Source organism: Pristiophorus japonicus, chromosome 24, assembly GCF_044704955.1.
Source record: "Pristiophorus japonicus isolate sPriJap1 chromosome 24, sPriJap1.hap1, whole genome shotgun sequence".
NCBI lineage: Eukaryota > Metazoa > Chordata > Chondrichthyes > Pristiophoridae > Pristiophorus > Pristiophorus japonicus.
This window is the reverse complement of record NC_092000.1, coordinates 8,462,411-8,474,410: the sequence shown is the minus strand read 5'-3', so window position 1 is coordinate 8,474,410 and position 12,000 is coordinate 8,462,411. Positions and strand designations below refer to the sequence as shown.

Sequence of the window (12,000 nt, the reverse complement as noted above, 5' to 3'; positions counted from 1 at the left end):
TTACCAGGGACAGTAAAGGATCCTGGCTGGTCCAGGTCCTGATCTGATGGGCCGTAACGGGTGGCTTTTCGTTTTTGAATGTATCCATCACCATGAGCAAGTCTGCAGGCTATGCCATTTCCACCCCGGTGATGGGCAATGATAGCCGACTGAGGGCATCAGCGCAGTTCTCTGTGTCAGGTCTGTGGCGGATTACATAGTTGTACGCCGACAGCGTGAACGCCCATCTTTGGATGCGGGCAGAGGAATTGGTGTTAATCCCTTTGCTCTCTGAGAATAGCGATATGAGCAGCTTATGGTCAGTTTCTAGCTCAAACTTGAGACCAAACAAATACTGGTGCATTTTTTTCACCCCGTAAATGCACGCCAGAGCTTCTTTTTTAATCATGCTGTAGGCCCTTTTGGCCTTGGACAGACTCCTGGACGCATAGGCGACCGGTTGCCAAATTCCCGATTCGTTAGCCTGTTGCAACACACACCCGACCCCATATGACGACGCATCGCAAGCTAGCACTAATCGTTTACATGGGTTATACAGAACAAGCCGTTTGTTTGAACATAACAGATTTCTGGCTTTCTCAAAAGCAGCCTCTTGTGAATTCCCCCATACCCAGTCATCTCCCTTGCGCAGTAGCACTTGTAGGGGTTCTAGCTAGGAAATTACAAAAATAGTTTGAGTCCCAGGAACGACCGCAGCTCTGTCACGTTCTGTGGTCTTGGTGCATTCTTGATGGCCTCAGTCTTGGCATCGGTGGGTCTGATGCCGTCTGCTGCGGTTCTTCTTCCCAAGAACTCGACCTCTGGCGCCAGGAAAACACACTTCGAGCGTTACAACCTGAGTCCCACGCAATCTAGCCGACTTAAACTTCTTCCAGATTCTTCAAGTGTTCGATGGTGTCCTGACCTGTGACCAGTATGTCGTCCTGGAAAACCACGGTGTGTGGAATCGACTTTAGCAGGCTCTCCATGTTCCGTTGGAAAATTGCCGCGGCCGAACGAATCCCAAACAGGCATCTGTTATAGATGAACAGAGCTTTGTGCGTGTTGATGCAGGTGAGGCCTTTCGAAGATTCCTCCAGCTCCTGAGTCACGTCGGCTGAGGTCAGGTCCAACTTGGTGAATGTCTTTCCTGCAGCCAAGGTCGCAAATAGGTCATCTGCCTTGGGTAGCGGGTACTGGTCCTGTAGCGAAAAACGGTTAATCGTTACTTTATAGTCCCCACAAATTCTGACCGTGCCGTCACCTTTGAGTACCGGGACAATCGGACTGGCCCACTCATTGAATTCCACCGGCGCGATGATGCCTTCTCGCTGCAGCCTGTCCAGCTCAATTTCCACTTTGTCACACATCATATACGGTACCGTCCGTGCCTTGTGGTGGATGGGTCGTGTACCGGGAACCAAGTGGATCTGCACCTTTGCCCCCGAGAAACTTCCAATGCCTGGTTCAAACAACAATGGGAATCTGCTCAGAACCTGGGCACATGAGGCGTCGTCGACAGACGAAAGTGCTCAGATGTCGTCCCAGTTCCAGCAGATTTTTTTCCAAATATTACAGTTACTCTCTGAGGTTCTGCAGTGGATGAAGTCGACTTGCAGAGTAAACTTGGAGTATCCGAGAATCAGCACACAGGTTTGGACAGTGTGAAGAGGGAATAGATCTCGGAACGATTCGATGGGCCTTGATATTGCACTTTTTTTTCTCTGTTGGGGATTGTTTATGATTTATCAGTATTTCTGTTTTATGTCGGCCGGAATTTTCTCCAGGGAGGTGGATTGGGGGTGAGGCCTCCGAGGCAGGTCTGAATCCTGGGAGGTCAGGTTTCCCGCAGACCCTGCCGACTTCAATGGCACGCCTGGTTGACATGTAAGGTCTCGGATTCCCGCCCGCGCCAGCCAGAGTTAGCGGATGGCTGACTGGACGGGAATGCCCCAGTTGCTGAGAGGGAGCAAGGGGTCGGTCGTGGCGTGGGGGTGTGCAGTTGGAGATCGGGGCTGGGGGATCGCGAGAGCGGTCTGGAATTGGCTGACTGGGGGATCAGGGGAGGGCAGGATTGGGAATATGGGAGGGCTAGAGGAACAATAGGGGGTCAGGAATTGGTGAGGGGAGGAGTGTTGAGGATCATGGGGGGTGGCTGGGGTCAGCCGGAGATTGGCGGGGGTTAGAGAGGATCGGGCCGGCCACCGGAAGTTTGTGCCCGGCCTCAGCATCATTGGTTAGGTGGGCAGGGAGGCCTCATGGTAGGATTTGGAAGCCTAGTGGAGGGGTCTCCAATCGTGGAACCCTGGATCCAGGAGGTAGGTATAAAGCCACTTACCTCCTGGATGCAGCAGTCCCAACAGGTTTCACGAATTGTGTGAAACCCGTCTTTCATGTATGTAACACCACTGTATTACTGTACACACTTGACCTTGATGCACACCTTGACCACAAGGTGGGAGACTGCCCCATACCTGGGCACCCAGGTATATAAAGGGAGGTCCCACGCAGGGTTGGGTTGTCTTAGTTCTGTAAATAAAGAGTTAAGATATGTGTGTGACCTTGTCCCCAGGATGTGCCTCGTGTGGTTTCATACTATAGAGTAAGGACTTTACAGTGGCGACGAGAAACGGGAATTCACGAGCCACGAGAATGGCCACCGGTAGCACAGAAGAATGGTACTGTGTTGGGGAAGATTGGAATGATTTTGTTGAGAGGCTTCAGCAGAGTTTTGTTACGAAGGAATGGCCGGGGGATGCTGCTGCTGACAAGCGCAAGGCTCACCTCTTGACCAACTGCGGACCAAAGACTTACGCGCTCATAAAGGACTTACTAGCACCCGAAAAGCCAGCGGACAAAACCTTTGAGGAGCTCAGCAAGTTAATTGGGGAGTACCTCAAACCGGCGAGCAGCGTACACATGGCCCGACACAGATTCTACACCCACAGGCGTCGTGAAGGACAGAGCATACCAGACTTTGTCGCGGACCTTCTACGTTTGGCCAGCCTCTGTAACTTCACAGACGCTTGTAGGGGGTAGATGCTGAGGGTCTTCTTTATCGAGGGCATCGGTCATGTGATAATTTTCCGTAAATTAATTGAGACCAAGGATTTGACCTTGGAAGCTACGGCGTTGATGGCTCAAACTTTCATGGCGGGGGAGGAAGAGACGAAAACGATATACGCAATTCTTCCCCGAATACGGCAATGGATCAGGGAGTCAATATTATTAATGCGACTCAGCGCCCTGCAGGCAGGCAAGGATATGACATGGTTGCGAAAGAAGCGCTTGCATGTGTCTATGGTGTGAAAAAAATGCATCAGTATCTCTTTGGTAGGAAATTTGAATTAGAGACAGACCACAAGCCATTAACGTCCCTGTTGTCAGACAGCAAGGCTGTCAACGCCAATGCATCAGCTTGCATACTGCGATAGGCTCTACGCTGGCTGCTTATGACTACACAATTCGACATCGACCCGGCACCAAAAATTGCGCAGACGCGCTCAGCAGGCTTCCGCTAGCAACCACTGAGGGGGCAGCGGAGCAAAACGCTGAGATGGTCATGGCTGTCAATGCCTTTGACAGCGCAGGCTCCCCCATCACAGCCTGCCTGATCAAAATCTGGACAAACAGAGATCCCCTCCTCTCCCTGATTAAGAAATGTGTTCTGACTGGGGATTGGGCGCCCGCACACGGAGCATGTCCTGAGGGGGTCAGACCCTTCCACAGACGGATGGATGAGCTCTCCATCCAGGCCGACTGCCTACTATGGGGCAGCTGGGTAGTTATGCCCCAGAAGGGCAGGGAGGCATTCATCAGGGAACTCCGCAGCGAGCACCCAGGCATTGTGCTGATGGAGGCCATTGCCCGGTCACACATTTGGTGGCCTGGAATTAATTCAGACCTGGAACACTGTGTTTGCAGGTGCACGACGTGTGCCCAGCTGGATAATGCAGTTTAGGTGCCCTTGTACATGAATCACAGAGTTAGCATGGAGGTACAGCAAGCAATTAGGAAGGTAAATGGTTTGTGAGCCTTTATTGCAAGGAGGTTGGAGTATAAGAGAAAAGAAGTCTTGGTGCAATTATATAGGGCCTGGAGTAGGGTGTACAGTTTTAGGGGCAGAAATTGAGCGCACCTACTGGGTTTGAAAGTATTTCTCTGCCCCAGACCATGCGACTTCCCTTTAAGGGCGGCCAGGTCGCCATGTTACAGCAAAAGCTGCCAGGGGCACCGACCTGTGGCGGGGCCGTTCCCACAGGGTAATTTCGGAAAGGGACAATTTCCTGAGGGGCAATTTTGCGAGTGGGTCCCCGGCAGTCGGAAAGGTGTCGGCGCGTGTACGCTGTGGCGGGAAAACGGGCGGAGCGGTCCCGGATGCCACTCCAAACCTGAGGTGGGGCAATTTACAAAATGGGAGCTCCTCCGCGAAGAGTCGGCGACCATTCTGCACTGCCCCGTGGCCGCCGCTTTCATGCGGCCCATGGCCTTATCGGGGTGGGGGTGGGGGGCGGGATGGGTGTCAATTTCGGCCTTTTAGTCTCCTTACCTAATGAAGGATATACTTGCCTTAGAGGGGGTGCAATGAAGGTTCACTAGGTTGATTCCTGGGTCAAGAAGGCTGTCTTATTAGAAGAGATTAGGTAGAATGTGTTATGTATGTAAAACTAATTACCATGTCTAACCATCAGAGGGCTTATCCCCTGGAGTCCCAAGGGATCCCACAATCCTTTGGGAGCACCTGTATATAAGGAGGCCTTACAGGATGGAGAGGAACTCTGAGATCTGTAATAAAAGACTACGGTCACACTTACTTTGAGCTTGCAGTATCTAGTCTGACTCCTTATCCAAGACTTAACAACTGGCGATGACATACAGATGGCGAACCCCCAACGCAACAATGCAGAGAACTTTGGGCATCCAAGAGAAATTTTCAGAGGGAGGTGATTGGGAAACCTTCGTGGAGCGACTTGACCAATACTTTGTGGCCACCATGCTGGAAGGAGAAGGGAACACTGCCAAACGAAGGGTGATCCTCCTCACCGTTTGCGGGGCACCAACGTTTGGCCTCATGAAAAACCTGCTTGCTCCAGCAAAACGCACAGACAAGTCGTACGATGAGTTGTGCACACTGGTCCTGGAGCATCTAAATCTGAAGGAAAGCGTTCTGATGGCGAGGTATCGGTTCTACATGTACAAGAGGTCTGAAGGCCATGAAGTGGCGAGCTACGTCGCCGAGCTAAGGTGCCTTGCAGGACATTGCGAATTTGAAGGACACTTGGAGCATATGCTCAGGGACTTCTTTGTACTTGGCATTGGCCATGAAATAATACTTCGCAAACTTTTGACTGTAGAGACCCCAACCTTGAGTAAAGCCATAGCGATAGCCCAGGCGTTTATCACCACCAGTGACAATACCAAACAAATTTCTCAGCACATGAGTGCTGCTGCAAGTACTGTGAACAAAGTGATATTGTTTTCAAATCGAAATGTACATGGCAGGACTTACACGCCAGTAGTTGCATGTCCGCAGATAACTCGGAGTCTGCCATCAAGGTTGGTGAATACAAGACAATTAACACCTTGTTGGCTCTGCGGGGGTGATCATCGATTCCATTCATGCCGCTTCAAAGGATACGTTTGCAAGAGGGCTGTGGAACAGTGGGATACCTCCAACGCATGTGCAGGTGAGCTGCTAATCCTGCAAACCATCGTGTTGCAGAGGAGGACAGATCCACAGTGGATCATGACGAACCAGAGCCTCAGACCGAGGAGGCAGAGGTATATGGTGTGCACACATTTACCACAAAGTGTTCCCCGATAATGCTGAAGGTTGAATTAAATGGCCTCCCGGTGTCCATGGAGCTGGACATGGGCGCAAGCCAGTCCATAATGAGTAAAACGACTTACGATAAGTTGTGGTGCAACAAGGCTTCAAGGCCAGTCCTGCCTCCCATTCGTACCAAACTTAGAATGTACACAAAGGAACTGATTCCCGTAACTGGCAGTGCTACCGTAAATGTCTCCTGCGATGGAGCGGTGTATGATTTATCACTCTGGGTGATACCGGGCGATGGCCCCACGCTGCTCGGCAGGAGCTGGCTGGGAAAGATATGCTGGAACTGGGACAACGTCCGAGCGCTTTCGTCTGTCAACGACACTTCATGTGCCCAGGTCCGAAGCAAGTTCCCCTCGCTGTTCGAACCAGGCATCGGGAAGTTCCAAGGAGCAAAAGTGCAGATCCATTTGATTCCGGGAGCGCGACCCATCCATCACAAGGCGAGAGCAGTAACTGATATGATAGAGAGGGTGGAGATCGAGCTGGACCGGCTGCAACGAGAGGGCATCATTTTGCCGATCGAATTCAGTGAGTGGGCCAGTCCGATTGTTCCACTCCTCAAGAGAGACGGCACCGTCAGAATTGGTGGTGATTACAAAGTAACTATCAATCATTTCTCACTGCTGGATCAATACCCACTACCAAAGGCAGACGACATATTTACGATGCTGGCGGGAGGGAAAACGTTCACGAAGCTGGACTTGACCTCGGCCTACATGGCGCCGCACATGGAGGAATCTTCGAAAGGCCTCACCTGCATCAACACGCACAAAGGTTTTTTCGTTTACAACAGATGCCCATTTGAGATTCGATCGGCTGCGGCGATATTCCAGAGGAACATGGAAAGCTTGCTGAAGTCGGTCCCACGCACCGTGGTCTTCCAGGAAGACATCTTGGTTACAGGTCGGGACACTGTCGAGCACCTGCAGAACCTGGAGGAGGTTCTTAGTCATGTGGGGCTCAGGCTAAAACGCTCGAAGTGCATTTTCCTGAGGAGAAGAATCGCGGTGGACAGCATCAGGCTCACCAATTCGAAGACGTAGGCAATCAAAAACGCACCAAGACCACAGAACGTGACGGAGCTGCGGTTGTTTCTAGGATTCCTGAACTATTTTGGTAACTTCTTACCGGGTCTTAGCACATTGTTAGAACCCCTGCACTCTTTACTGCGTAAAGGAGCCAAGAAAATGCCTTTGAGAAAGCTAGGAAGCTGTTATGTTCAAACAAATTGCTTGTGTTGTACGATCCATGTAAACGTTTAGTACTAGCATGTGATGCGTCGTCGTACGGGGTCGGATGTGTATTGCAACAAGCTAATGAATTTGGTAAATTGTAACCGTTTGCTTATGCATCCAGAAGTCTGTCTAATGCCGAGAGGGCCTACAGTATGATTGAAAAAGAAGTGTTAGCATGTGTTTACGAGGTAAAGAAAATGCATCAATATCTGTTCGGGCTCAAATTGAATTGGAAACTAACCATAAGCCGCTTATATCCCTCTTTTCTGAAAATAAGGGGATAAATGCATCGGCCCTCATCCAGAGATGGGTGCTCACTTTGTCCGCATACAACTACGCCATCCGCCACAGGCCAGGCACAGAAAACTGTGCCGATGCTCTCAGTAGGCTGCCATTGCCCACCACAGGGGTGGAGATGGCACAGCCTGCAGATTTACTTATGGTAATGGAAGCATTTGAGAGTGAGCAATCACCTGTTACCGCCCGACAGATTCGAACCTGGATGAGCCAGGACCCCTTATTGTCCTTAGTAAAAAAAACTGTGTGCTCCACGGGAATTGGTCTAGTGTCCATTAGAGATGCAGGAAGAAATAAAGCCGTACCAGTGGTGCAAAGATGAAATGTCTATACAGGCAGCCTGCCTCCAAGGGGTAATTGGGTAGTTGTGCCAAAAAAGGGCAGGGACACTTTCATTAGTGATCTCCATAGTACCCACCCAGGCATTGTAATGATGAAAGTGATAGCCAGATCCCATGTGTGGTGGCCTGGTATCGATGCAGACCTAGAGTACTGTGTCCACAAATGTAATACATGTTCCCAGTTAAGCACTGCACCCAGGGAGGCGCCACTAAGTTTATGGTCTTGGACCTCCAAACCGTGGTCTAGCGTTCATGTCGACTGTGCATTCTTGGGAAAAATGTTTCTCCTGCTTGTCGATGCGTACTCCAAGTGGATTGAATGTATGATAATGTCAGCAAGCATGTCCGCTGCCAGCATTGAAAGCCTACGGGCCATGTTTGCCACGCACGGCCTGCCTTATGTCCTTGTAAGTGACAATGGGCCGTGCTTTACCAGTGCCGAATTCAAGGAATTCATGACCTGCAATGGGGTCAAACATGTCACATCTGCCCCGTTTAAGCTAGCGTCCAACGGTCAGGCAGAACGAGCAGTTCAAACAATCAAGCAGAGCTTGAAAAGGGTAACTGAAGGCTCACTGCAGACTTGCTTATCCCGAGTCCTGCTTAGTTACCGCACAAGACCTCACTCGCTCACCGGGGTCCCTCCTGCTGAACTGCTCAGGAAAAGGGCACTTAATCCTGATCTACAAGAACAGGTAGAGAGCAGGCGACTTCAACAGAATACCTATCATGATGGCGCAAATGTGTCACGCAAAATTGAAGTAAATGATCCTGTATTTGTGTTGAACTATGGACGAGATCCCAAGTGGATTGCTGGCACTGATTTGGCCAAAGAGGGGAGTAGGGTGTTTGTGGTCAAACTTGCAAATGGACTCACCTGCAGAAAACACTTGGACCAAACCAAACTCAGATTTACGGACTATCCAGAACAACCCACAATAGATTCTACTTTTTTCGACCCTCCAACACACACACCGCGCAGCGGTTGACCACGAAGCAGAACCCATCACCCGCAGCAGCCCAGCAAGGCTCACCACACCCAGCAGTCCAGCAAGGCCAGCCAGCGAAGGCCCAACAAACAACTCACCAACACCAGAATTTGCACCGAGACGATCAACCAGGGAAAGGAAGGCCCTAGATCGACTCACATTGTAAATAGTTTCACTATTGACTTTTGGGGGGAGTGTTGTTATGTATGTAATCCTGTAATTACCATGTCTAACCACCAGAGGGTTTATCCCCTGGAGTCCCAAGGGATCCCACAATCCCTTGGGAGCACCTGTATGTAAAGAGGCCTCACAGACTGGAGATGTACTCAGATCTATAATAAAGGACTACGGTCACACTTCCTTTGAGCTTGCAGTATCTAGTCTGACTCCTTATCCAAGACTTAACAGAATGGGCCTATATGCTCTGGAGTTTAGATGAATGAGAGGTGATCTCATTGAACCGTATACCTGTATAATTCTTAGAGGGCTTGACAGGGTAGATGCTGAGAGGCTGTATTCCCTGGCTGCGGAATCTAGAACTAGGGGTTACAGTCTCAGGATAAGTGGTCGGCCATTTAGGACTGATTGAGGAGAAATTTCTTCACTCAGAGGGTTGTGAATCTTTGGTATTCTATACTACAGAGAGCTGAGGATGCTCAATCTGGTGTATATTCAAGAGTGAGATCTAAGTGGCACTAAGAGAATCAAGGGATATGGGGATCGGGCAGGAAAGTGGAGTTGAGGTAGAAGGTCAACCATGATCTCATTGAATGGTGGAGCTGGCTCGAGGGGCTGTAAGGCCCACTCCTGCTCCTGTTTCTTATGTTCTTAACCTTATCATGTCCGAGAAATGTCTCAAAATGCTTCACTTACCTTGAAGTAACATAGAGCTGTTACATAACCAGCCATGTGTACACAGCAGGAGATCTCACAACCAACAAGATAAATGAGCAATTGTCTGTTTTTGGTGGTGCGTGTTGAGGGAGGAATGTTCTTATCATCATGGTTGCAAATGCAAGGCTGAGATAATATTTTCAATTAGGATTTAACCCAGTTTGGCTATCCTGTTGGAGAACACTGATCTTAAAAATCTCCGTGCCCTCTCTTGTAGCAGAAGCACTCTACGTCATCAGATGTTAAAATAGAACAGTGATTATGCAAACAACTGTATCTCTTGAAAGCTCAATTATACAGGTACAACGTCTGAAATCCGGAATCTTCAGGACTGAATCCATGCCGGATTTTGGGTTTTGCCGGATTTCGGACCTCACCGCGGACCGAGTCCGTGCCGGATTTCGGGTTTTGCCGGATTTTGAACGTTGCCGCTCCTCACCGCTTGTCAAAATGTCTGGTTTTCGGACAATTCTGGTCTTCGGAAGTCCGGATTCGGGCCGTTGGACCTGTAGTTCTATATTCTTCAAGTGATCACAGTATTACTTTTCTATCTAGCACTAAAATCTGAGAAGAAACTTTCCTTGCACTGGTAAATGTTAAAAATGCAACAGGCAATTTTCTGTCAACAGATTTAATAGTTCCTGGCCTCAAACTCCTTGGGTGCTTGAGTCATTGGCAGCTATTTGACTGCATTCAGTTGTTTTACAATATCGCAAAGATTTTGGGACATTCTACATGTGCAACAGCCATAAGAGAAGCAAGGCTGCATAATAAACTGGGAATAGCCCACACATGTTGAATCAACCATTATCAATTTGATCTAAATTGAAAGATATGCAATTTGAAGATTGGTGTTTGCCCTTCCACATAGACATATCCTTTCTTCTTCCAATGAAGGACTAATTTGGAAGAAGTATACAAGCTATGTGGAACATAAACAAATGCAAAATATTTAGTAAATATAAATGTTGTAGTCCTTATTCTCTCACCTGCCCCATAGGCATGCGAGAACTCTTCTCCCTCACTTTCACTTCACACAAGTGTTCCCTCCGCACCGCCACCCATCCCCCCGCCCCCCTCTCCCCCACGGCCCAAAGAAAAATTCAAGTTGCCCTCCAACCCGAGTTCATGCTGCTACACTCTTACTTCCTCTAGTCCAGACTGGCATTCCTCGCACTTGCCCTTTCAGCAGTATTCATAAGTAATACTATGCAATCAGAACTGTACTTGTGTCGATGCATCAGCAATTGTTTTTGAGATTTTTAAGCAAATGATGGATTTCTGCAGATGCCAAACAGCTGCCTGACCAAATTATTGTAAAATTATTATTTCCCCTTGCTGTATATATTAGCAAACCATAACGTAACAATTAACATGCTTTAATGACAGCTTAAAGATGGAGTGGATGTGTACATATCAAGCTATGAACAAGACAAGAAATTATCAATCAGAGGATCTCTGATCATTTATTTGGATTCGGTAAGAAGCTACCTATATTTTTGGCAATTAAGAGATAAAGAAAAAATACTCAGGACGTCCCAAAGTGCTTTACAGCCAATTAAATACTTTTGAAGTGTAGTAAACTGCTGTACTGTAGGAAACGCAGCAACCAATCTGCACGCAGCAAGATCCCACAAACAATATCATGATAATGGGCTGGATTTTCACGGGGAAGACGGCTTGGGGACGTGTGGGCAGGAAACCTGGGAGAGCCGGGGGGTGGAAAGATCAGACCATGGCTGGCCACCAGAGAGGATCATGGCCTGTCATCATCGGGGTACGGAGGCTAAGGTGAGGACAACATTGGCCCCGGTGTTAGGATGATCATGGGGGCAGTTCGGGAAGGTGATCGGAATCTTCATAACTGGATTTCTGTTCATGGGGACTGAGCTAGGCAGGAACCCTGGATCCAGGAGGTAAGTGTCGAGGAACATCAGCCCAGTGATAGTCCCAATATTGCTGTACCAATTTCTTTGTTTCACTTCTGCAAATTAATCCTTTCAGCTAATCTGTAACTCATCAATTGTGTTCGGATACATATGCTTTGATTGTTTTTTCAAATTCCAAACAGGTTTCAAATGTAGAGGACACTTGTTTTGGATTTCACGTATATCAGTACTTCAAAGTTGGACTTATCCAACCAGCTTCTGTCAAGATTTATGAATATTACAATACAGGTGAGTACTTATAACTGCTTTGCTGATTTAGTTCAATTCTCTTGGAAGGAGTATAAAATGAGACGATATATGTGTGAAGTTGCTTGAAGAATAGCACAATGAGCACATGATAGTCCTGAGAAAGATATGAATTAAAGATTTTTAAAATAATAAAATGTAAGTGTAAAGCTTAAAATATTTCTTGATTTGTCAACATAAAACATTAGTAAATACTCAAAAAGAATAGTTGCCATGGTCAAGAATCTCAAT

At 48.4% G+C, this 12,000-nt stretch overlaps 1 protein-coding gene across 1 annotated transcript in view; it reads left to right on the top strand.

Moving 5' to 3' along the window:
* The window catches only part of LOC139237910 (complement C3-like), a 136,016-nt gene extending 125,004 nt beyond the window's left edge, over positions 1 to 11,012 (top strand). The window contains exon 25 of the mRNA XM_070867203.1: positions 10,964 to 11,012. Coding sequence (XP_070723304.1) covers positions 10,964 to 10,968 — 5 coding nt within the window. The 3' untranslated portion in view covers positions 10,969 to 11,012. The remainder of the gene's footprint in view (positions 1 to 10,963) is intronic.
* Positions 11,013 to 12,000: the final 988 nt, after the last annotated feature.